This window comes from Raphanus sativus, unplaced genomic scaffold, assembly GCF_000801105.2.
Source record: "Raphanus sativus cultivar WK10039 unplaced genomic scaffold, ASM80110v3 Scaffold0105, whole genome shotgun sequence".
Lineage (NCBI taxonomy): Eukaryota > Viridiplantae > Streptophyta > Magnoliopsida > Brassicales > Brassicaceae > Raphanus > Raphanus sativus.
Genome location: NW_026615426.1, coordinates 32,280 through 59,291, shown reverse-complemented (window position 1 = coordinate 59,291; position 27,012 = coordinate 32,280). Strand labels below are relative to the sequence as shown.

The following is a 27,012-nucleotide window of genomic DNA, read 5'->3' as shown; positions in this document are numbered from 1 at the left end:
CACTGCAAATGAATTTTTAGGAAAACTTTGACTAGCACGGATTGTAATTCAGAGATTTCAGACTCTTAACTCTATCAAAAGCCACTGTACCTTTTCATCCTTCAATGGTTAGTTCACTTATATTGCTGATAAATGCTTGTCGTACTTCAAACTTCCTCTGATTTCTTCTCTTTTCAAGCATCCCTTGCAGTACTTTTTGCACCGATCAAAAACTGCGGAAAGAAAGCAGAGCTGCAATCCTTTGTGGTCTACTGTCCATCTTCTCATCTCCTCTTCTGCAGAATATACCAATGTTCCATCAGATCTTTAATTATTTAACCAATTTCTGCTTCTCTTCTTGTGCACAGACTGCAACCAGTCTGCAAAACCACTTCCAAAGAGATCACTTCAATGCTTTGCTTTATCATATCACTCGAGCTGATTATCCTTTTATTCATCCTACTTACATTATGAAAGATCTGACTTGATATCGTTGAAGCTGTGCTTTTCATAGAAGTTACTTCCAAAGTTCCAGATTGGTGTATTGTTCTGTTTGCTATGTGGCAGGTCTGTGCTGTCTAATAAAGTCTTAATACAGTCTCTTATTTACCAGAGATTGCAGCAACAACTGTGCAGGCTGCCTTTAAAGGCTACTTGGTAATATTTTTAATCTCTTGGTGTGTTTGTTTTTTAAATACAGTCTAAATGATAACGTGTTCCTAATAAACTCTCAATATTAAGTACTTCCTAATATACTCTCAATGATAAGCACTTCCTAATACACTCTCAATGATAACGTCTTCCTAATAAACTCTCAATGTTAAGCACTTCCTAATACACTCTCAATGATAACGTCTTCCTAATAAACTCTCAATGTTAAGTACTTCCTAATATACTCTCAATGATAAGCACTTCCTAATACAGCCAGAGTCTGGAGAAGCTCCTGAAATCTGTTTTGCAGAATCACAGAAATCTGTTTTGCAGAATCACACTTCCTAATTTAGCTTCTGAAATCTATCACACGATGTTTGATGTCACTCGATGTTGTTAATTCAAACACATTTTCCTGGCAGTGTTTGATATCCTATCATTGTCAAATACAAACAAAATATGCCAAATCATCATAATAGTTTAGTATTTTCAATTAAAAATAAAAACATAATAAAAAAAATCTATAAAACGAAATTTAAAAGTATCTATAAAACTAATTAACTAACTTCATTTCTATATGCTAACTCCTTCAAAAATCAAAATAAAAAAATTTGATAATTAATGTGTTTTCAAACTGTTTTTCTTTCCATTTGTTTCTCATTGCATCCTATACTGGTTTATTTCGAGCTTGCATACTGAAAGCGAAAAGAAAAAATCATTTTGCATAATTTAATAGCATTTGATTCTTTCCAAGCCAGTCCATGCCTAATATCACCTCGTGATTCTCAAGGCGGACAACAATCAGATCCGCATGCAATACCTTGTCTTTGATCATTACCGATATGTCTTTTACCACCCTTAGTGAATGCATCATCTCTAGTATCGAAAAATACATGGGTTTTCACCCCACCAATAAGCGTAATTGAGCCGGTTAAGTCCAATAGTTTCTAAATCTTTTTCAATCATTAGAGGTTCATACCCTCCTCCTCCAAACTCTCCAGCTCCTTGGCCTCCTCGGTATTAACTCGGTACGCAGCTCGGTTCGCGCCTGGTACAAAGTCAATCTGATGTTCTATTCCGCGGATGGGGGGTAAACCGGCTGGTATCTCTTCAGGAAAGACGTCCTTGTACTGGTCCATAAGGACTTGTACCTCAGCTGGTACGTCTTGGACCTCAAAACCTGCAAAACAACCTTCCTTAAAGATCATTAGTAGCACTTGCGTTTCATGATGTAAAGATTTAAGCACTTGACCAGAAGTAATATAAAGGTTAGTCTTACTTACCTTGCTGGACTGGTCCATTGCCTTTTGCATATCATGAACATCTTGTGGACTGAGTGGTGCTAGGCTATGCTTCTTGTTGTTGTGGTTGAAGCTGTAGATGTTGGTTTTGGTTTCCCTGACCCATGAGATTCATTTGTGCAGTCAAGGCGTTAAGGGTTTCTGCGAGCTGAGCTTATCCGGCCTGCAAGGCTTGGAGTTGGGCGTTGATCTCAGCTGCACCATTTAGGTCTCCCATATCTCCTGGAACTAAGAGAGAAAAGAAAGATCAAAGAGAGATTCTTATGAGTTTTCTTATGAGTTTAAAATGAAGAACATAAAGTAAACTAATAAGAAAAATAAGAACAGAAGCAAATATGATTTTAATGGGATTTTCAGATGCAGAATAAATGATATAAAAACTGAAACAAAATGAAATAAAAATCAAGAACAAGGATAGAGAGATGGTGGATGGATTCAAGTTGCTGGACTGAAGTCTCTCTCAACAAGAACAGTGGATGGAGATGGATAGATGTGGGATTTGCTTGCTGGACTGAAGTCACTCTCAAGGCAAATCAATGGGTGATGATGGAGTGTAGATCGCCACAAACTTTGATGGAGGAAAGCTTGATAAGATCTTGAAATGCTCTCTGGCTGCTTCTCACAAACTAGAAAGACTTTAGGGTTTTGTTTGCTTCAGCAAAGAAATTTCATAAAAGACTAAGTGCCAAAAATCGGCCAGCACAAAGAGTTATATAGGGAACTCCCTAATGGACTCAAAAACATAAAAGGCTTAAGCAAGAAATAAAATAAAACAAGGCCAATCGGGTCTTCAATCTTCAAACCAGACATCTCTTAAATCAATAGCTGTTTGAGACCTTGATCAATCAGTTCTTGAACCGCTTTGGTGAACCCATTCCTTAACCTTGCTGAACCTGATCTCGTAGTCGGACCCTTATGCACTTGGGGAACCTCAGCTTGAGTGACCACAACAAACCCCTTCTATCGGACCGACCCTTGAAGCAAAATAGAAATTTTCCACCTAAGGGGAAACTTCCATTGTTCTTATTATGGAAGAGTTCGCCCTACTTCAAGCCGACATCTACATCTATAAAAGGGGAGCCCAAACCCTAGATCGACATTCAGAGGCTAAGAGGTTAGAGTTTAGGCGACTAAAACTAGGGTTTATAAACCAAACGTTGTAGTCCTGAATCATATACTCAATAATACATCTCTTCTCGCCTCGATTTCTTATTCTTGATTCAAGTCTTCTAGTGTTCCGTAGTACTAAAACGACCCTACACAAAAATACCATAACAGTTTGGGGCTAGAAGGAGGGGAGTAATCCAACTACGTGACGATGACGCCAGATGACGGTAGCAATCAAACCAAGACTACTCCGAGGGAACTCGAGCTCCTTAACCGGCTCGAAACCCTTCAAAGTCAAATCACCGAACTCTACAAGCTAAAGAGACGACGTCTGGAGGTCCGGAACTTATCCAAGATGTTCAAACTCTAAAAGACCAGCTTGGAGAACACTCCAAGCAGCTGCAGCAAAGCCCCGAGAAGCTAGACGCTATGGAGGCCGAAAACCTATGGCTTCGCTCAGCCCCGCCCCGAGACGACGGTGGAGCACTTCGACGATCCACCGCCATGGATAGCGAACCCGAAGGCCGGGAGAGTGCTCAGGATGGAACCCGAGTACAAGTAGACAGCGACTCCGATATGGAAGACGAGGAGTACTCACCCGATGATCCCGCGATCTCGGATCCGGCACTAGCCGCCTACCTTGAAAGGGTGGTCTCCGAAAAGTGCGGCACCATCCAATCTATGGTGGAAGGACTTCCAGGGGTAGCTCCCCCTATTTGGAGAAGCAATCCCAGGTCTTACTCCGAAACGCCCTTCGTGGAGGAGATCGCCTCGGTGGAGATGCCGCACAAGTTCTCCTTCCCTAACATAAAGATGTATGAAGGCACTGGTGACGCAGACAACCACGTTGCTCAGTACAAGCAACAGATGCTGGCCGTAGCGATCCCTAGAGAAGCAAGGGAAGCTACCATGTGCAAAGGATTCAGGTCAACCCTGACCAGTCCTGCTCTTCAATGGTACATCAACCTCCCTACTAGATCCATTAGGTCTTTTGCAGCCCTTAGTGATAAGTTTATGGAGCAATTCGCCAGCAGCCATAATCTGGAGAGGAACTCGGATGACCTTTACGAGATTCTCCAGCATAGGACTGAACCATTGCGGGCCTATATTGCGCGCTTCAACCAAGAGAAGGTGGCCATCCCCGAGTGAAATACGGATACGGCCATCTCAACCTTTAAAAGAGGTCTATTCCCAGAAGGATATCTTTACAAAGATCTGACCAAGTATAAGTGTAGGACCATGGAAGATGTCTTGTCTCGCTCTTGGGCTCAAGTAAGGTGGGAGGAAGACGTCGCAAGCAGAGCCAAAGCCTACCAGAAGCAGGATCAAAAGCCGTCTAAGCCAGTGAGGAATGATCGCTGTTATGGTATTTTTGTGTAGGATCGTTTTAGTACTACGGAACACTAGAAGATTTGTAATAGAAAGCAGAAAATCGAGGCTAGAAGATATGTTTATTGAGTGTTTGATTCGGGAGTACAATGTTTGGTGTATAAACCTAGTTTTGTCGCCAAAACTCTAATCTCTTAGCCTCTAGAATTGTCGATCCCTTATTCTAGGGTTTGAGCTCCCCTTTTATAGTTGCAGATGTCGGCTTTAAGTAATAGAACTCTTCCATAATTGGAAAAATGGAAGTTTCCCCTTAGGCGGAAAACTTCTATTTTGCTTCAAGGGTCGGTCCGATCAAGGGGTCGGACCTATGGCAGGGGTTGGTCCCTGGTTTCTTCTTGAGCAAGGGTCCCGAAATCGTGGGCCTATCCGGAAGCTGGAGAAAACTTACGTCTGTATATTTTTCCCCAACAGTTTTCCCCTTATTCCTTGATTTGCTCGTGGAAATCAAGGGATAACTTGTGCTCTTGAATCTTGGTAGTTTTCTCTTAGGATGGAGTCTTCCTTGGGCATCTTGTCTTCTTGCAATGAATCAGGTCGTGACCTTTGCTGAGGATTGAGACAATCTAGCGGGGTACGATCCATGCTGTAGAACGGGCTCCTTATTGTAAAAAGGAAATAAGGAGAAGCCCTAGCCGCCACGCCGGACAGACCATGGTGCGGGGAGATGGGCTGGCCAGGTTGTAAAGACCTAATGGCAAGCGTATCATGGTCTAAACTAAGGGTTAAGTGCATCAGGAAGCTGAGACTTGACCGGAATAAGAAGTAAAGAAGGAAATGGTAGCTGGATGAGGGATCCGGAAGCTGGACATGGTCCGGAAGCAGCTCAATCAGCTAGGGGGAGCTGGTAGGGAGCTCACACAGTCTTGGGCAGCTCACAGGAGCTGGGGGAGTAGCTCACTCAGCTCAGGCAACTAGTACTCAGCTGAACTCAGCTGGACGGAGTGATGGAGTCTTGACCGGTCATTGCGGACCATGAGTAATGATCATGGACCGGATGCTGGTTGTGGGTGTCCGTTGGGTCTAGGTTGCATGGGCAAGGGAGCTGAGCTTGTGGGTAAACAGTTGGGCTTGAGATCGATCAGCCCAAAGGAAGAAAGGGGCGGTTTGCAAGCGGTTGGGCGGTTTTGGGCGAAAAGGTGTCCGTTGGCCAAATGACCAATCACATCGCCCGGACGGTTGCCAAGCCTCTTCCCTATAAATAACCCTCTCCTCTGTCGACATAAATCATCAGAAACAGAAGGGGAAACTCTGCCCAAATCTCTACAGAATGAAAGAGAGAAAAGAGAAGTGAGACCGCAAAGGCAGTCCGTGTGAAGCAAGGGAGATTCCGGTGGGTTCTAAGCCGTGGGCAAGTGAAGCTTGATCGGAAATGGATACCAGAGGAAAGGAGAAGGCTGCAGAGAAGAGTGTGGGGGCTTCCGAACACACGCCTAAGGTACTGGATGCAAACCAAGTACAAACCGCCATGAATCATCCATCCGGGTGGTTTGGCCGTTTGATCCATGAGTGGATGGTTGCATCTATTGTTCTTATTCTGTCAATATATCTCTTCTCCATCATATTATGAAGTTATTTATGAGTCTAAACTCATGAACACGCCACCGAGGCTTGGTTAGATCAGAGTAATCTCTCCATGGCCTTGGTTGGGCATGTATGATCCGATCTCATGCTTCCAGTGGGAGTTATTGGGATTTGGCATTTGATATCTCTTAGTGGGGATTTATAATGAATTATCAAAGTGATAGAACAATTTTATAACCTTGATTTCGAGATGGTACCATGAGACCGGTTAGGTTGTTCATGGCCAAGATCAATATGATCAAGGCCGGTTCTGGGAAATCCGCTTGGACCATTCTCTTAATCATGAATTATCATGATTTATCATGTGTTTAAATTAGTTTTTGGATGAGTAAATCAATGGGTCACAAATCGGCCAGAAATGGACTTAGTGTCCCAAACCATGCTTAGGTTTGTATTTGCTAGGATATCGGTCATGATTCTTATGCATATGTGTTGTGGGTTTTGATTTCAGGTTCTGACAGGGACCGTGGTAAGGCTAAGGAGCCATGAAGACCTTGGCCGTGTGGGATGTGTGATGTAGTTCATGTTGTAAACCTTGGATTTATGTTTAGCCTATTGTGCAACTTATGATTTGAATACTATGTATGGATTACATTTGACATATATATATAAGATGATGTTTGCCTTAAGCTTCCGCATTGTTTTATTATTGCATGAACCTCAAATGATTGAAAAATGACTAAGTAAAGATTGGACCTTAACCGGCTGAATTACACTTAGATGTTTAGGTAAGGCCGCGGACTGGTTGGATCATGGGATCCAGGTTTGGGTCTTACAAGCGTCGCTTTCGTTCTTTTAATGATGAGGATGAGGATGGTCCGAGATCGGACATCAGGCAAGAAGATCTGATTGGAATCCGCAGGAGGTATTCTCTTCCTGGCTCGGTGGAGCTACGATGCGCGGGCGAATTCGAATGAGATCCCGATGGCGGTACTGATGAGATAGCTATCTTCGAGGAGTACCTAGAAGCAGACTTCAGAGGGGAAATTCCTTTCCTAGTCGCGGAAGTAGCGTCTTACTTTGGATTCTCTCCTTCGCAGCTCACGCCAGCAACGTGGCGTACCCTAATGGCCATTCAGGTGTTGGGTGAATTTCACAGTATCCCCTTTGGACTACCTGAAATTTTGTACTCCTACTCCTTCATTCCCTTATCGAGCAAGAAGGGTTTTTACCAAATCTGGTCTCCTGATGGTGAACCTTTGGTAGACGAACCTCCTAGGGGCGTCCAGGGGAGTTTTCCTTCAAACGATTTCTGGAACTTGAGATATGTGTTTATGAAGATCAACGATGCTCCGCGCTACCCTCTCTTTTGGCGATCCGTCGGTATGCCTTTATTTTTGTTAAGATAGATCTTGCGTCGCTATCCCGCCTTATGTGATGTTTTTTTTTTGCAGAGGTCTGCCGACCGGTGTTCCCTTCTGGTGAGGTTTTGGTAAAGTTGGCGAAAGGCATTCCCAGGCGATACCGTTGGTATCTATTTCTGATGAGCCAGATGTCTTTAGCCACAGCCGTATTTGGGGTAAGACATCTTTTCTCTCTCTTAAATAGATATGACACGATCTTAACCCTCCGCCGTGCTGTCTTTTAGGTGGGATCCCTAGGGCGTCGATATCATCGGTGTATAATGAATAGTGTAGGGCCAACCCTCAGAGGAGACGGTCCTATGCATCACCTTACTTTGTCTCCTCGGTTGCGACTTCCTCGACCCTAAGGAATGCGGAAGGTAGCAGATTGTTTGGTCCACGCCGTCGTGTTCCACCGCACGAGGAAATCCTGTTCCTTCGTAACCAGCTTCGAGAGGTGATAACTCATCAAGCTTTGACCGTGCAGGAGGCCCGTGAGCAAGCTCGTTGGGAGCTTGTGAAGGAGTGGTCGGAGAGGAATATCAACCGATGGGGACCTATCGAAGGGCCTGTTCGGGGTTCGGCGAATGGGAGAGGTGGACTCCACGCTTTTCCTCCGGCACCGCATCACCCGAAGCCCTGAAGTGTTTTTACTACTTATGCTTTATCTTATATTGTAGCTTTTTTCCCCGGACTTTGATGATTTTGCAGCCGAATAAGGACTTTTGATAGCATAATAATAATACTTATCATTTTCGCCTTTTTCTGTTGTGTTCGATTCTTGGATTCACACCTTCGTAACTCTCCGGCACTATCTCTTGATTAGAACGGTTCATAGGGCCTCTGAGCACAGGTCTATTTGGAAGGAGCACAATCTCCTAGGCGGAATTGTGGGGTCTAGGATTAGGATCTTGTACTGCATCGACAGCCTAGGGGTCTAGACCTTGGGGAGCAAACTTTTGTATCTCCAGAATGCGAGGACGTCTAGGTAGACGCTTAGACTCGTGAGAAGGGATGGACACTTGGAAGGGCTGAAACCTTGTGAGGGCCGGACCCTTGTAAGGGTTGACCCCTTGGAAGGATATCAGTGTCTAGGACCTGGATCCTGTTAGTAAACTGATTGAGCCCTGAAATAATTAGAGAAGCGTTAGACCTTGTAATCCAGTATTACAAACCTAAGTTTTAGTTTTGGAATGAAAGATCCTTGCTTAGAACCCTTGAGTTCTAGCTTGGTTTGAACCCTGGGGTTCTTGAGCCCTAGAACCTGGAAGTTCTTAAGGCCTTGAACCCTGAGGTTCCTTACCTAGGCCCGAAGGCCGTTTTATTGAACACGAAGGTTTGCTCATTGAACCCTGAGGTTTCTGAGTGTTGGGGTTTAATCCTTAGATCCGGGGACCGTGACTAAACCCGATGGATACCTCGAACCCGGAGGTTGATGCTTTTGAACCCTGAGGTTCTTGGCAAACCCGAAGGTTGGTATTTGGATTCAAAGATCCTTGAACCCTGAGGTTCTTATTAGATCCGAAGATCAGTTAGACCCGAAGGCCCTTGGTCCACCCTTAGGTGATCTTGAATCCGGAGATTCCTTACCCTAGGCTGTTTTGAACCCTGAGGCTCTTTTATAGACCCTGAGGCCGTACTGAACCCGGAGGTTGTTATATAGACCCTGAGACCGTACTGAACCCGGAGGTTCGTCATAGACACTGAGGCCGTATGCGTTATGGGAGGTTTGTGATCGTATTCTGCTCCCCATGGGGGAACCACTACCGATCTGTTATTGAGAAACCGCACTCGGCCACCCGGAGGTATAGGCCACTCTCGTGAATCTCAATGCTGCACTCTACCTTTCTGTAGAAAAGGTCACGCTCAGACTTACTATGGTCTGGCGTGGGCCTGCCCCGCGAGCGACTTCACACCAGACACAGTACTTTCCACGTCTGGATAAGTATTAAATTTTGGTGCTAACCGGTTTTTTCGCACATTTGTTCCCTGCATATCAGCCGTCAGCATCTGATTACAGTACTTTGTAGTGTACGTCATGCCCCCCGCATGTATTTAGCTCGTAGCGTCTTTAATGCAGGGTTTGGGTATAACTAGTACGGTGGTCCCCACGTAACTTTTGGACCCAAGTGGGGGAGCGCAGCATAATAGGTCCTGAGATTGTGGAGGAGACCACTGAGAAGATCAAGTTGGTCAAGGAGAAGATGAAAGAAGCACAAGACCGCCAGAAGAGTTATGCTGATAAAAGAAGGAAACATCTTGAGTTTGAGGTTGGTGATCTAATCTATCTCAAGATGATCACATTCAAGGGAAGGGCCAGAGTTTCTGGAAGAAAGAAACTGGACCCAAGGTTCCTTGGTCCGTTCAGGATACTTGAGAGAGTTGGGGCAGTGGCGTACAAATTGGATTTGCCATCTGAAATGGATGCTTATCACAATGTGTTCCATGTGTCTCAACTAAGGAAGTGTCTGACCGACCAAGACATTGTGTTGCCTGAGATTCCAAAAGATCTTGGTAAGAACCTCACCTTAGAGACAAGGCCGGTTCGAATCATAGATAGAATGGAAAAGGCAATGAGAAGAAAGACAGTTCCTATGCTTAAGATAGTATGGGAATTCAATGGCAAGGACATTATCACTTGGGAAACCGAGGCGAGGATGAAGGCTGAGTACCCTGAGTGGTATAGTCAGTATGTGGATGGTGAACCATCAAGTATGAACTCGGGGACGAGTTCCTTCCAAGTGGGGGAGACTTGTCATGTCCCAAGTTCTAGATAAGCCATCCGGATGGGCCATGGTGCGAGGACAAGCACCAGCCAGGTCATGAGACCTTAAGGCAAGCGTATCATGGTCCATAAATGGGGTTAAGTGCATCAGGAAGCTGAGACTTAACCAGAATGAAGGAAAGGTAAGCTCAAAGGAGCTGGACAAGTGTTTGGGTAGCTGGCCGTAGAGGTTTGGTAGCTCGGGCAGCTAGGAATGGAGTGAGGCAAGCTCACAGTAGCTCAGGCAAGTCTAGGACAGCTCCAGTAGCTAACAGGTCAGCTCACTCAGCTGGGGAAGCTAGTGACCAGCTCACCTCAGCTGGACGGAGTGATTAGCTCTTGGGCGGTTGGACCGGACCATGAGCGGTTATGGGTCCGGCTCGGTGGTGGCATGGTCAGGTGAGACCATGGAGCTTGGCAAGTGAGCTAGGTACCTGGAGGAGTGTTGGCAGCTGGAGATCGATCAAGGGGAGCGGTTGGAGGCAGTTGGGAAGCGGTTTGGCCGAAGAGATGCAAAGGGAACCATTTGTGCCTTTTCGCCCAAAACCGTGCAACCGCTCGGTCCAACTGCTGGTCGATGACATTTCCTATAAATAGGAGTCATTGTTCATCGATTTCAAACACAAAAACAACTAGGCAAACCTCTGCCAAAATTCTACCAGAAAGAAAGTAAAGAGAAACCGGCGGTAAGGTGTTAACCGAGTGGTGTTCCGGTGAGTTTTAATCGGTGGAATCGGTTCAGGCAAGGACATGGCAGGCGGGCAAAGTGACAAGGACAAGAGGAAGGAGACAGAGAAGGATGGAGGCGCAGAGGAACGCACGCCTAAGGTACTGATGCACTCCGGATGGTAACCGCGCAAGACCGTGGGTTTAAATGGTCTGGCCGGTTGAACCATGATGTGTTGGTTGCATCCGTTTCTTCCTTTCTCTTTATCAATCTCTTCCCTACTATTTTCTGATGTGGTCTGAGGGTTGAAACCCGCGGACAAACCCCCAAGGCACGGATTGGTCAGTGTAATCTCTCCGCGGCCTTGGTTGGGGAGGTAAGGTCTGATCTCATGGTTCTCAAGGGAATCATTGGGGTTTGGCGATTGTAATCTCTTAGTTGGGATTTTTAAGGAATTATCAAAGTGATAGATTCAATTTGTAACATATATTTAGGGTTGGTCCAGTTGGCCGGTTGGCGGTTCATGGTCAAGGTCGGTATGACTGAGGCCGGTTCTGAGGAATCCAATTGGACCATTCTCTTAGTTTGGATTTATCATGATTTATCATGTATAGTTTAGAGTTTTTGGCCGAGTATTTAGGATGATCAGAAAAGGGACTTAGATGTGATCTAGGGTCCGGAACCATGTACTGATTAGTTTGATGTTAGGATATCGGATCATATGTATATTCATGTGTTGTGGTTTGGTTTCAGGAACAAGCAGTGATCGTGGTAAAGCAAAGGAGTCTTGAAGACTTGGCCGTGGATGGATGTGTGATGTGTGTCTAGTTTAGATGAACTTATGATAGCCTATTGTGCAACTTGTGTGGATTGAATGATTTGTATGGATCACATTGACTTATATATATAAGATGATATTTCTTTTATGCTTCCGCATTGTACTTGTTAAATATAAACCTCAAATAAATTGAAAATGACTTAGAAATTATTGGACTTAAACCGGCTGAATTACACTTAGACATCTAGGTAAGTACTTGGACTGGTTGGATCATGGGATCCAGGTTCGGGTCCTACAAGTTGGTATCAGAGCATGCTTGATTCTAGGCTGTTGGGTTAGGGGCAGATCATCACACATCCGGCTGAGTCTCTGGACATGTTTGGGTTTATGTTTTATTTGCTTACTTTGATATTGTTTGAGGTTTAGAAAGTTTCGGTCAAGACTAACATTTGGTTTGTGTTTGGTTTTGATGTGGCCTAAGGGAACAAGGAAGCGGTCTCGGAAAGCTAAGGATGGGGCTGGGGTGTCTGGTGCTGGAGATGCATCAGTACCTAACCCAAATGTGGAGCTGATGGTTCCACCCATGGGTCGGACCGGAGACACTGTCCTGACTGAAATCCAAGCTAACCAAACTGAGGTTCAGCTGGACGGTGCGGATGGGCAGCTGAATGAGACCGTGAGGCAGCTCGAGGGAGCTGGAAGCCAGCTAGGTGCAGCTGCTGGGGAGCACCAGGATGATCCGGATGGAGAGGCTGAGTCTTCAGAGATTGGTCACCGGGCTGATCCAAACATCGGTACAGATGGGAGGGCTGGTCCGGGTGATCAGGCGGCTGAGCCTTCCATGCAGGAGATCTTGGCTGCCATTAGGCTAATGGGTAGCCAGATGGTAGCTATGACGCAGGTGCTCACCCCAGTGGTGAACTCATCCGTTGGCCAAGCCACACAAGCTCAAGTGAGAGCGGGTGGAAGTGGTGGAGCTGGTGGGCGAGTGTTACCAGTAGCTGAAGTGATTGAGCTGGATCCACCATCTGGGTCAGCTAAGAAAGTGGACTATCTGAAAGTTCTGGAGCACATCACTCGTCTAGGGACAAAACACTTTGCTGGAAGTGTTGATCCCATGGAGGCTGATGAGTGGAGGGACCGGCTGGTTAGAAACTTCAAATCAACCCGGTGCCCTGAGGAGTACCAAAGGGACATTGCAGTGCACTTCCTGGAAGGGGATGCACACAACTGGTGGATAGCTCTGGACAAACGTACCAATGGAACCATTGAGCGCTTTGCTGACTTTGAAGTGGAGTTCAACCACAAGTACTTTCCAGCTGAGGCATGGGACCGTTTGGAAGCTAAGTTCCTGGACTTGGTTCATGGGCGTAGGACGGTCAGAGAGTATGAAGAAGAGTTCAACAGGCTCAGGCGCTTTGTGGGAAGGGAGTTGGAGGATGAGGCAGTACAGGTCCGAAGGTTCATCCGCGGCTTAAGGCCTGAACTCAAGACCTACTGCTCAGTCCGGGTCTTCTCCAGTGTGTCTGAGTTGGTTGAGAGGATGGCAATGCTGGAGACTAACCTTGCAGAAGAGGCTAAGCACAAGGTGAAGAGTGTGGTGGTGGCTCCTGGGCAAAGTGGTGACCGGAAGAGAAAGAGGGACCAGGCTGAAGAGGGTAAAACCTCAAGTGGTAAGCCTGTGTGCCCTAAGTGTAGTAGGAACCACTATGGGGAGTGTTGGAGAGCCATGGGCGCTTGCACTCGTTGTGGTAAGATGGGACACTTTGCTCGAGAGTGCCCAAATGTGGGAGGTGACCGGATTTGCCATTCATGTGGTCTTAAGGGTCATCTCAAGAAGGACTGTCCAAAGCAATCTGATGGACAGAACAAGAACAGGAGTGGGGGAAGCAGGCCGGACCAGAACCGGGGTCAAACCTCTACTCCAAGGGTGTATGAGCTATCCAAGGATGTGGAAGAGACAGGGCCATTCAAAGCAATCACTGGTAACTACTAAACTTATTTTTCTTTTTATTTTTGGAACTATGCATGGTACGGAACCTAGAATGGTTAGGAACTTAGATGGGGTCTTTGTAGGGACCTTGTGTATTGGTGGTGTGGAAACACATGTTCTGTTTGATACTGGAGCCTCACATAGTTTTGTGAGTCCAGAGATGATTGGAAAAGGATTGTTTTGTATTGGTTCAGGGGATGATCCTGGGGTTGTGGTTGCGGCCGGAGGCCAAAGGATGCAATCACAAGGCCTAGTAAGGGATATCCCGGTTATGATACAAGGGAGGGCATTGCCTGTGGATCTTGTAGTGGTTAGCCTTAAGAATCATGAAGTGATCTTAGGGATGGATTGGCTTGGAAAGAATCGGGCCACCTTAGATTGTCACCGAGGAAGGGTGCAATTTGAGAGTGGGTGTGGACCCCCGATCAGGTTCCAAGGTATCCGACCAACCTCGGGTAGCTTAGTGGTCTCAGCGGTCCAAGTGGAAAGTATGCTGAGGAATGGTTGTGAGGCCTGGTTGGCGACCATTAGCACTAAGGAGGTTGTGGGGGGTGGTAGCCCGGACGGGATACGTTTGGTTCAAGAGTTTAGTGATGTATTTCGGGCGCTTCAGGGTGTGCCTCCTGATAGGGCTGACCCGTTCATGATCGAACTTGAACCTGGAACGGTCCCAATGTCCAAAAGTCCGTACCGGATGGCACCAGCTGAGATGGCTGAGTTAAAGAAACAACTGGAAGAGTTGTTGGACAAGGGGTTTATACGCCCAAGTGTGTCCCCATGGGGAGCACCAGTCCTCTTTGTCAAAAAGAAGGATGGGAGTTTCAGGTTGTGTATTGACTACCGGGGGCTGAACAGGGTTACTATCAAGAATAAGTACCCTTTGCCCAGGATTGATGAGTTGCTAGATCAGTTGAGAGGAGCCAAGTGGTTCTCAAAGGTTGATTTAGCATCAGGCTACCATCAGATCCCCATTGCACCGGAGGATGTGCAAAAGACAGCATTCAGGACAAGGTATGGCCACTATGAGTTTGTGGTCATGCCCTTTGGACTGACCAATGCACCAGCAGCCTTCATGAAGATGATGAATGGCATCTTCCGAGATTTCTTAGATGAATTTGTAATCATCTTTATTGATGACATACTAGTATACTCTAAGACTGAGGAGGACCATGAGAGGCATCTCAGGATGGTGCTGGAGCGGCTAAGGGAGCAGCAACTCTTTGCTAAGTTGAGCAAGTGCAGTTTCTGGCAGAGAAGTATTGGATTCCTAGGCCATGTTGTGTCTGAGGAAGGAGTTTCTGTTGACCAGGAGAAGGTCAAGTGTATACAAGAATGGCCAAGACCAAAGAATGCAACTGAAGTAAGAAGCTTCTTGGGTTTGGCCGGTTACTACAGGAAGTATGTCAAGGGGTTTGCAAGTGTGGCACAACCCATGACAAAGCTTACTGGTAAAGATGTGAAGTTCATATGGTCTGATGCATGTGATAAGAGCTTTCAGGCCTTAAAGACCATGTTGACCAGTGCGCCGGTGCTAGTGTTACCTGAGGCCGACCAACCATATGTGGTTTACACAGATGCATCCATCACTGGATTAGGCTGTGTGCTCACACAACATGGGAAGGTCATCGCTTATGCCTCGAGGCAACTTAGGAAGCATGAGGGCAATTACCCAACCCATGACCTGGAGATGGCTGCGGTGGTATTTGCTCTGAAGATATGGAGGTCCTACTTGTATGGTGCTAAGGTTCAGATCCTAACCGACCACAAAAGTCTCAAATACATTTTTACTCAGCCTGAGTTGAATTTGAGGCAGAGAAGGTGGATGGAATTTGTGGCGGATTATGATCTTGACATTGCTTATCATCCGGGCAAGGCAAATCTGGTGGCGGATGCATTGAGCCGGAGAAGAGCAGAGGTGTCAGCTGAAAGAGAAGCTGATGTATTGGAGGGGATGGTCAGGTCTTTGAATTTAAACACCTTAGTCAGTGAGGATGAACCTCTAGGACTGGAGGTTGTGGACCAGGCCGATCTCCTTAGTAGAATCAGACAAGCACAATGCTTGGATGAGAATTTGCAAAAAGTTGCAAGGAATGACAAGACCGAGTACCAAACGGCCAGCAATGGCACCATTTTGGTACATGGGCGTGTGAGTGTTCCGAGTGACCGAGGGCTAAAGGAAGAGATTATGAGGCAAGCTCATAAGTCTAAGTTCTCAGTGCACCCGGGGCTGAACAAGATGTATAGGGACATGAAGAGGTATTACCATTGGGTAAGAATGAAAGCTGATGTGGCCGAGTGGGTGGCTAAGTGTCCAACTTGCCAACTGGTCAAGGCAGAACATCAGGTTCCCAGTGGTTTGCTTCAGAACCTCCCTATACCTGAGTGGAAGTGGGATCACATCACAATGGACTTTGTGACTGGGTTCCCAACAACAAGGGGTAAGAAGGATGCAGTTTGGGTGATTGTGGACCGACTGACCAAGTCTGCACACTTCTTACCAATCAAGAAGGGTGATGGGGTGGATGAGATAGTGAAGATTTATATTGATGAGATAGTAAGGCTGCATGGAGTGCCGGCCAGTATAGTCTCTGATAGAGACCCAAGGTTCACCTCTTACTTCTGGAGGGCTTTCCAAAAAGCCTTAGGAACTAGAGTGAACATGAGCACATCCTACCATCCCCAAACAGATGGACAATCGGAAAGAACTATCCAGACACTAGAAGACATGCTTAGGGCATGTGTACTAGACTGGGGCGACTCATGGGAGAAGCACTTGCCACTGGTGGAGTTTGCCTACAACAACAGCTTTCACACCAGTATAGGCATGTCTCCCTATGAGGCATTGTATGGGCGGCCTTGCAGGACACCCTTATGCTGGACCCAAGTGGGGGAGCGCAGCATAATAGGTCCTGAGATTGTGGAGGAGACCACTGAGAAGATCAAGTTGGTCAAGGAGAAGATGAAAGAAGCACAAGACCGCCAGAAGAGTTATGCTGATAAAAGAAGGAAACATCTTGAGTTTGAGGTTGGTGATCTAATCTATCTCAAGATGATCACATTCAAGGGAAGGGCCAGAGTTTCTGGAAGAAAGAAACTGGACCCAAGGTTCCTTGGTCCGTTCAGGATACTTGAGAGAGTTGGGGCAGTGGCGTACAAATTGGATTTGCCATCTGAAATGGATGCTTATCACAATGTGTTCCATGTGTCTCAACTAAGGAAGTGTCTGACCGACCAAGACATTGTGTTGCCTGAGATTCCAAAAGATCTTGGTAAGAACCTCACCTTAGAGACAAGGCCGGTTCGAATCATAGATAGAATGGAAAAGGCAATGAGAAGAAAGACAGTTCCTATGCTTAAGATAGTATGGGAATTCAATGGCAAGGACATTATCACTTGGGAAACCGAGGCGAGGATGAAGGCTGAGTACCCTGAGTGGTATAGTCAGTATGTGGATGGTGAACCATCAAGTATGAACTCGGGGACGAGTTCCTTCCAAGTGGGGGAGACTTGTCATGTCCCAAGTTCTAGATAAGCCATCCGGATGGGCCATGGTGCGAGGACAAGCACCAGCCAGGTCATGAGACCTTAAGGCAAGCGTATCATGGTCCATAAATGGGGTTAAGTGCATCAGGAAGCTGAGACTTAACCAGAATGAAGGAAAGGTAAGCTCAAAGGAGCTGGACAAGTGTTTGGGTAGCTGGCCGTAGAGGTTTGGTAGCTCGGGCAGCTAGGAATGGAGTGAGGCAAGCTCACAGTAGCTCAGGCAAGTCTAGGACAGCTCCAGTAGCTAACAGGTCAGCTCACTCAGCTGGGGAAGCTAGTGACCAGCTCACCTCAGCTGGACGGAGTGATTAGCTCTTGGGCGGTTGGACCGGACCATGAGCGGTTATGGGTCCGGCTCGGTGGTGGCATGGTCAGGTGAGACCATGGAGCTTGGCAAGTGAGCTAGGTACCTGGAGGAGTGTTGGCAGCTGGAGATCGATCAAGGGGAGCGGTTGGAGGCAGTTGGGAAGCGGTTTGGCCGAAGAGATGCAAAGGGAACCATTTGTGCCTTTTCGCCCAAAACCGTGCAACCGCTCGGTCCAACTGCTGGTCGATGACATTTCCTATAAATAGGAGTCATTGTTCATCGATTTCAAACACAAAAACAACTAGGCAAACCTCTGCCAAAATTCTACCAGAAAGAAAGTAAAGAGAAACCGGCGGTAAGGTGTTAACCGAGTGGTGTTCCGGTGAGTTTTAATCGGTGGAATCGGTTCAGGCAAGGACATGGCAGGCGGGCAAAGTGACAAGGACAAGAGGAAGGAGACAGAGAAGGATGGAGGCGCAGAGGAACGCACGCCTAAGGTACTGATGCACTCCGGATGGTAACCGCGCAAGACCGTGGGTTTAAATGGTCTGGCCGGTTGAACCATGATGTGTTGGTTGCATCCGTTTCTTCCTTTCTCTTTATCAATCTCTTCCCTACTATTTTCTGATGTGGTCTGAGGGTTGAAACCCGCGGACAAACCCCCAAGGCACGGATTGGTCAGTGTAATCTCTCCGCGGCCTTGGTTGGGGAGGTAAGGTCTGATCTCATGGTTCTCAAGGGAATCATTGGGGTTTGGCGATTGTAATCTCTTAGTTGGGATTTTTAAGGAATTATCAAAGTGATAGATTCAATTTGTAACATATATTTAGGGTTGGTCCAGTTGGCCGGTTGGCGGTTCATGGTCAAGGTCGGTATGACTGAGGCCGGTTCTGAGGAATCCAATTGGACCATTCTCTTAGTTTGGATTTATCATGATTTATCATGTATAGTTTAGAGTTTTTGGCCGAGTATTTAGGATGATCAGAAAAGGGACTTAGATGTGATCTAGGGTCCGGAACCATGTACTGATTAGTTTGATGTTAGGATATCGGATCATATGTATATTCATGTGTTGTGGTTTGGTTTCAGGAACAAGCAGTGATCGTGGTAAAGCAAAGGAGTCTTGAAGACTTGGCCGTGGATGGATGTGTGATGTGTGTCTAGTTTAGATGAACTTATGATAGCCTATTGTGCAACTTGTGTGGATTGAATGATTTGTATGGATCACATTGACTTATATATATAAGATGATATTTCTTTTATGCTTCCGCATTGTACTTGTTAAATATAAACCTCAAATAAATTGAAAATGACTTAGAAATTATTGGACTTAAACCGGCTGAATTACACTTAGACATCTAGGTAAGTACTTGGACTGGTTGGATCATGGGATCCAGGTTCGGGTCCTACAGAAAACATTATGGTAAGCATCCATTTCAGATGGCAAATCCAATTTGTAAGCCACTGCCCCAACTCTTTCAAGTATCCTGAATGGACCTAAGAACCTTGGGTCTAGCTTTCTCCTTCCAGAAACTCTAGCCCTACCTTTGAAGGTAATCATCTTGAGATAGATTAGATCACCAACCTCAAACTCAAGATGTTTCCTTCTCTTGTCAGCATAGGTCTTTTGGCGGTCTTGAGTTTCCTTCATCTTCTCCTTGACCAGTTTGATCTTTTCTGTGGTTTCCTCCACAATCTCAGGACCTATTATGCTGCGCTCCCCCACTTGGGTCCAGCATAAAGGTGTCCTGCAAGGCCGCCCATACAATGCTTCATAAGGAGACATACCTATGCTGGTGTGAAAGCTATTGTTGTATGCAAACTCCACCAGTGGTAAATGCTTCTCCCATGAGTCACCCCAATCAAGAACACATGCCCTTAGCATATCTTCCAATGTCTGGATGGTCCTTTCTGATTGACCATCCGTTTGAGGATGATAGGATGTGCTCATGTTCACTCTTGTTCCTAGAGCCTTTTGAAAAGCTCTCCAGAAATAAGAAGTGAACCTAGGGTCTCTATCTGAGACTATACTGGCCGGCACTCCATGCAGCCTCACAATTTGATATATGTAGATCCTTACAATCTCATCCACTCCATCACCTTTTTTGATGGGCAAGAAGTGTGCAGATTTGGTCAGGCGGTCCACAATCACCCATACTGCATCCTTTTTGTTTCTGGTTGTGGGAAAACCAATCACAAAATCCATTGTGATGTGGTCCCACTTCCATTCTGGTATGGGAAGGTTTTGTTGTAAACCATTTGGAACCTGATGCTCAGCCTTGACCAATTGACAAGTAGGGCACTTGGCCACCCACTCAGCAATGTCAGCCTTCATCCTGATCCAATGGTAATACCTTTTGATGTCTTTGTACATCTTATTTAGGCCCGGGTGCACTAAGAACTTAGACTTATGAGCCTGACTCATAATCTCTTCCTTTAGTCCCCGGTCACCAGGAACACTAACCCGCCCATGCACCAAAATGGTACCGTTACTTGTGACTTGATACTCAGTCTTGTCATTCTTTGCAACCTTTTGCAAATTCTCATCCAAACCTTGTGCTTGTTGGATTCTAGTAAGCAGATCAGCCTGGTTCACAGCCTCTAGACCCAAAGGCTCATCCTCACTAGCCAAGGTGTCTAGGTTCAGTGACCGGACCATCCCTTCCAAGATCTCTGCTTCCTTCTCAGCTGATACCTCAGCTCTACGCCTGCTCAAAGCATCTGCCACTAGATTGGCCTTGCCTGGGTGATAGGCAATGTCCAAATCATAGTCGGCCACAAACTCCATCCACCGCCTTTGTCTCAAATTCAACTCTGGTTGAGTGAAGATGTACTTCAGGCTCTTGTGGTCAGTGAGAATCTGTACAGCCTCTAGACCCAAAGGCTCATTGTCATGTCCCTGATCCTGGATATGATCCTTAGGATCGACCATGGTGCAAGGAGACGCACCAGTCAGCTCATGTGACCTAAACACAAGGGTATCATGGCCTGGAAGTAAGGTTAAGGGCATCAGGAAGCTAATATATAGCTAAACCAAGAAGGAGATAAGTATAAAAGAGCTGTACAAAGTGTATGGCAGCTGGACGATGCAGTGAGCAAGCTCGACCAGCTAGATGAAGTGTAGTGCAGCTCAGTGTAGCTCACTGAAGAGTGTGTCAGCTCCCTGAGCTGGATGAACTAGCTCACTCAGCTGGGTCAGCTGGGGATCAGCTCAACTCAGCTGGACTGAGTGTTCAAGTCTTGGGCAGTTGGGTCAGGTCCGGACAGTGGTCGGACCATGTGGACCACCCGGGTGTGCCGGTGAGCCGGTGGGCACTTGTGGTTGAACCAGGGGCTTGGGCAACCAGCCTAGGCTTGTGTGTGACGTGTCTAGAGGTAGTTATTGCTGTCAAGGACGTCTGGTAACTGCCCTAGGCGAACAGGTGTGATCTGGACCATTGATTAAATCAATGGCCAGAAATGTTAATGAAGGGATGCAATGGTTAAGAAGTAACCACCCCTTCTTCTATATAAGGAAGGCAAGTCCGTGCCTTTGCAGGCACGCCAGGGCTTCATTCTTCTTCCTGAAACACAAAGAAAAACAGAGAAAAACAGAGAGATGGTCGGATTACACAATCCAAGACCAAGAGAGGCTTGAAGGCAGCAAAGAGGCAGTTTTGATGGGAATTGAAGTGGGAAGTGATGCACGACCCTTGGGTGGTGTTTGATCATGGATGAACACACCCTAGGCTTCCTCTGTGTCTTAGGGACACACGCAAATGGTCAGAAGAGAATGGAGAAGGCCGGACTCCACACTCAAAGGCATGAACAGCCTTGAAGGTGGATGCAGTGCAGAAACTGTTTTCATGGAAGTTCCATGGAAGGGATGATGGGTGCGACCCATGAATGGATCTTATCAATACTGGAGGTATGTGATAAGACCTGATTAAGACAAGTGCAAGAGGCACAAGGCCGGACCTGATCAGGGAAGCACAAGGTCTAGCAAGATCAAGTAAGAGGTAACATGTGTTGATTACTTATGTTTATGTTTATGTTTATGTCTGTGTGGTGTCTCTTGGGGTGAGATCAAGGCCAAGCATGGCACGCCCCTTGAGGAATGTATATTGTGATGTGTCTTAGGAATCCAAGACCCTGGAGAAAGGGGCGGATCATATCTGATCTAACTCATCCATGTGGGATGATGGTTAGATGCTGTTCATTGGATAGTGATCCATGATGGATCATGGTTTGGTGTTGGGTTTGATCATGGTGTGAACCATGAGTCCGACCCACTGATGAGACACATGGGAGTCCTAGTACCAGAGGGAACCATGTGGAGTATAAGGTCCAATTCGTTTGGATTCAACAGCAAGCAAAGGAGAGGAGTAAGGCTAGTACTTGTTGGTATGGACCACAAGTATTGTGCTGGTGTGTTTATACAAGGAAGGCTGTGTGTGATCTGATCATGGGCAAGGATGGACGACCTGATCCATGGGTGATGGATCAAGGTGTCTGATCTGATTGATCAAAGGATGCACCAGTGGTAAGAGCAACACTAATCAGGTTCAGTGGGACATAGTTCCATGGCCGGTTAGGAGGAGTGAAGACTCATCAGTTCTGAGTCATGTGGGGTGGTTGGTTGTTTGACTCAGGAACTGGTGGGCATTATTAATCCTATTATATGTTGATCAGACGTGGAGGTACTGAACCATGGAGTGGCCGGTTCAGAGAAATCTCTCCATGGCCTTGGTTGGGCAGGTAAGTGGAGATCTGATAGTTCCTGAGGGAATTGTTAGGATCCGACTTCAAATATCTCTTAATGGGTATTTATCATGAATTATCATGGTGAGAGATTAGTTTTATCTCATTGATTTAGAGGTGGTCAGTTATGGCCATATGGGCTGTTCATGGGCGAGATCAGTATGATCGAGGCCAGTTCTGAGAAATCTGACTTGACCATTCTCTTAGTTATGAATTATCATGATTTATCATGAATTTTAATTAGTTTTTGGAGCATGTTTGCTTGAGGTTGATTTTGCAGCTGAAGACTTCCCAAAGGTACTTGGTTTGTGGGGATGGTTGGTTGAATGACTAAGTACCTAAGGGGAGAGTTTATACATGTATAATGAGGAGTTGGACGAGTGGATGGGGAGCTAGGCAAAGCTACCTTGCAGCTCGATCAGCTGGAAGAGTGTTGGGAACCTCAAGTGAAGTGGTTCAGTTCAGCTAGCTGAATGAGCTACCTAGACAGCTAAGGCAGCTGAGACAAAGAGTTATCAAGCTCCGTGGATGTGGCAAAGGTATGATCTAGCAATATTGCATAGATCTAGATAAAATGGTTAGGGGAATGGAACCTCAGTTATTGTATGACTTGGATTAGGTTCAGGATCAACCTTGGAGCTGGTAGTAGTTGTGTCTACTGATCATGGCTAAGGTGATTCGACCTTACAAGTATTAGATTGGTTTTAGACCAATGGTTGATAGATAATATTCCGCTGTGCATAAGTTGAAAGGATCTAAGCTAGGGAATGACTAAGGTAGTCTTAAGCTAAGGTCCAAGATAGACTTCGCCTTTAGGCGAAAGTATATATAAAGATTGAAAAATTGAGTGGTTCGGTCAGGGTATGGACCGAGCGACGTGAGGCATCGACCGCGGCCTAGCCGGCCGGGTTCGGGTCTTACACTCATCCTCACTAGCCAAGGTGTCTAGGTTCAGTGACCGGACCATCCCTTCCAAGATCTCTGCTTCCTTCTCAGCTGATACCTCAGCTCTACGCCTGCTCAAAGCATCTGCCACTAGATTGGCCTTGCCTGGGTGATAGGCAATGTCCAAATCATAGTCGGCCACAAACTCCATCCACCGCCTTTGTCTCAAATTCAACTCTGGTTGAGTGAAGATGTACTTCAGGCTCTTGTGGTCAGTGAGAATCTGTACTTTGGCACCATACAAGTATGACCTCCATATCTTCAAGAGATATCAAACGCCAAATCCCAATAACTCCCACTGGAAGCATGAGATCGGACCATACATGCCCAACCAAGGCCATGGAGAGATTACTCTGATCTAACCAAGCCTTGGTGGCGTGTCCATGAGTTTAGACCCATAGTTAACTTCAGAATATGATAGAGAAGAGATATATTGACAGAAAAATAATAATAGATGCAACCATCCACTCATGGATCAAACGGCCAAACCATCCGGATGGATGATTTCAGGCGGTTTGTACTTGGTTTGCATCCAGTACCTTAGGTGTGTGTTCGGAAGCCCCCACACTCTTCTCCACAGCCTTCTCCTTTCCTCTGGTATCCATTTCCGATCAAGTCTCCTTTGCCCACGGCTTAGAACCCACCGGAATCACTTTGCCTTCACACGGACTGCCTTGCGGTCACACTTCTCTTTCTTCTCTTTGATTCTGTAGAGATTTGGGCAGAGTTTCCCCTTATGTTTCTGATGAATTATGTCGACATAGGAGAGGTTTATTTATAGGGAAGGGGCTTGCCAACCGTCCGGACGATGTGATTGGTCATTTGGCCAACAGACACCTTTCGCCCAAACCGTCCCAAAACCGTCCAACCGCTTGCAACTGCTCTCCTCTTCGTTTGGGCTGATCGATCTCAAGCCCAAATGCTTGCCCAAACACTTAGCTCACTTGCCAAAGCTTCCTAGACCCAACGGACGCCCATGACCATCATCCGGTCCATGATCATCACTCATGGTCCGCAAAGACCGGCCAAGACTCCTTCACTCAGTTCAGCTGAGTTGGGCTGAGTACTAGTTGCCTGAGCTGAGTGAGCTACTCCTCCAGCTCCAGTGAGCTGCCCATGACTGTGTGAGCTCCCTACCAGCTCCACCTAGCTGATTGAGCTGCTTCCGGACCATGTCCAGCTTCCGGATCACTCATCCAGCTATCATTTCCTTCTTTTCTTCTTATTCTGGTCAAGTCTCAGCTTCCTGATGCACTTAACCCTTAGTTTAGACCATGATACGCTTGCCTTTAGATCTTTATGACCTGGCCAGCCCATCTCCCCGCATCATGGCCTGTCCGGATGCCTTAGTTAGAACTAGGGACATGACATAAGGTCCCTTAGGGCCTGACCTAGCTAGTATGCCCCTTTAAGTACATTTGAGTTCCTATAACCCCTTTAGCTGTAACTAACAATGTATTTTATAAACTTAGTCCGGAGACGTTATCGCATACATAAGAGTAGGAAACCAGTGTACTTAAATATATCATAATAATAGTAGTATATAAAGCTTGATCCGGGGACCTTACTTTTAGAAGTGATAGAATTTGAGGTGCAAGGCGTTCCAGCAGTTGGGTTGGACCTTACCGTCGCTGTCTTCCAGCTTATAGGCTCCTGCCCCTTGCACCTCTATTACCTTATCGGGACCCTCCCATTCAGGAGCGAGTTTTCCGGCAGATTTGTCCCTTGTGTGGTCACAGAATCGCTTTAGGACCCAATCCCCTTTCTGGAAGGTTCTGGATCTGACCTTCTTGTTATAGCTCTTGGCTACTTTCAACTGGTAGGACGTGTTTCTAAGGCGGGCCACCTCTCTCTTTTCGTCCAGTAGGTCTAGACTCAGGAACATTAGCTCGTTGTTTTCCTCTTGGGAGAGGAATTCAGAGACCTTGGTCCTTAAGTGCACCTCCGTGGGTATGACCGCTTCAGCACCATAGACAAGCGAGAAGGGAGTCTCTTGGGTGGCCGTCTTCGGAGTGGTCCGGTAGGCCCAGAGTACTCCATGTAGCTCTTCTGCCCATCGCCCATGGGCGTCTTCCAGGTGCTACTTGAGCATATTCACTACTGTCTTGTTACTGGATTCGGCCTGACTGTTTGATTGGGGATGTCGCGGTGCTGAATAGGAAAGTTTGATGTTCCAGTCCTTGCAGAACTTTCGGAAGTTATAGCTCGTGAACTGGGATCTGTTTTCTGTGACGATCTCATGAGGGATTCCGAAGCGTGTGATCACGTGGGTCCATAGGAATCTCCTAATCTGGAGATCCATTATCTTGGCTAGTGCTTCAGCTTCTACCCACTTTGTGAAGTAATCGGTCACGACTAGGAGGAAGACAAGTGGGACTCGTCTCAACTTGCTGTCACTCGATGACGCCGGACGGCCAGACCGACGTCACGGTCCTGGGTGCCGGGCTGCGGGTCGTTCAGTGAGTGCGGCCGATTCCTCGTGAAACTATCCCGACACTAGTCCAATCAAGTACTTTGCATCCTCGCTCGAAGCCACGTAGTGAAAATTCTTAGAAACCGTGAATCTTAAACCCCCCATTTCATTTCGATCAGAACGATCGGGAAAGTTACGGAAAAAACTCGGAAGGTCCGGCTAACGAATGGATTGCAATTCATTGTGTAAAATGATTACAGTTATTCTAAAACACCAATCATCTTAACTATACGAGGAATTAGGATTCATTCGGAAGACCGATACCATTACCGTACTTCTTCTAAACAACTCTTCCGAGCAACTCCCGTTGTGAATGTGGTTTGTCTCGACTCTCTCCCGACCAGCTCGCCATCCTTCTCAACCAGTTTCGAAAAAATGGAGTGATTTCTATAAAATCACTCAAACTTAAAACGGTTAACGAAGATTAAACAAAGCCAAAACGAGAGATCATATCCGTCACTGCTAAGACGTTTTCTGACACCTAAGATTTCGCTCGTTGCGTACTCTAGACTTTTGTCTACTAATCTTGCTTTCGAAAAACTACTAAAAACTCCTTCGGATCAATCCCACGGAAACCAGAAAGTTTATGATTAAGATTAGTCACCAAAATTACACCTCACCGCAGCTAGGGATTCCGATATTAAAATTTGTGAACATTTTATACGAAACTCCTTTCATAAAACAAAACTCGACAATACTTCACGAGAAAGATTTTGTACAATTAAACTCGACAACAATTTTACGAAACGACTTCCGTAAAATTAACTCGGCAGAAGTTGTGAAATAACTCTCGAAAAATAAAAGCTCGACAGCGCTTTAGGAAACAGCTTTCGTAAGATCAAGCTCGGCCATATTTTACGAAACATCATTCATAAAGCCAAACAATATCGTATCTGGAACATAACCAGTTCGCTCACAGCCTGACGAACTGAGAGCCTCACTCGAGTGACGCCTTGTCCATTGACCCGTCTTTGCAAAACGTCCCTCTTTGTCTGCTTCTCCTCCCTTTGGTTCAACGATTTCGTAAAATTCATTCGATGCATAAAACACAATGTGATTTTACCAGATTCTGTCACGTTAAGTCGAAAACATCTATTCATAACGTTTGATAGACTTTTCAACAGTATACAAAGCGCACCTGGTCAATTTGGTAAAACCATAGATACGAAGAAACGAGGACGAACTTGGACATTAATATCCCTTCCTCATTCCGATATTCTCGTCAGAATTTCATCGAAAACCAATTCATATGAAATTCGGTAACTGACTTTTCGAAGTCCTTTGACGTTGAATCGAAAGTAGCCATTCCTAAACGCATAATAAACTTTCGATAAAGTCAGAAAAAAAGAGGAGAAGAAGAAGGAATAAGGGGCAATCTCTAATCATCAATGGGACTAAGGTACGTCCGACTAAAAATTCCGTCAAGGTTTTAATTTTTTGGTAGGAAAGGA

At 46.1% G+C, this 27,012-nt stretch overlaps 1 protein-coding gene across 7 annotated transcripts in view; it reads left to right on the top strand.

Moving 5' to 3' along the window:
* The window catches only part of LOC130501137 (uncharacterized), a 7,118-nt gene extending 483 nt beyond the window's left edge, over positions 1-6,635 (top strand). The window contains exons 2-4 of one of the 7 annotated variants that reach the window (XR_008939538.1): positions 21-107; positions 191-636; positions 6,460-6,635. Coding sequence is in view for 4 of the 7 variants with exons in the window: in XM_056996019.1 (XP_056851999.1) it covers positions 3,468-4,187 (720 nt within the window). In the remaining 3 variants the exon portion in view is untranslated. Of the gene's footprint in view, positions 1-20; positions 108-178; positions 5,989-6,459 lie in introns of those variants that run through there. The other 6 variants (XR_008939540.1, XR_008939539.1, XM_056996019.1 and 3 more) reach the window with 6 other exon arrangements.
* The last annotated feature ends 20,377 nt before the right edge of the window (positions 6,636-27,012 follow it).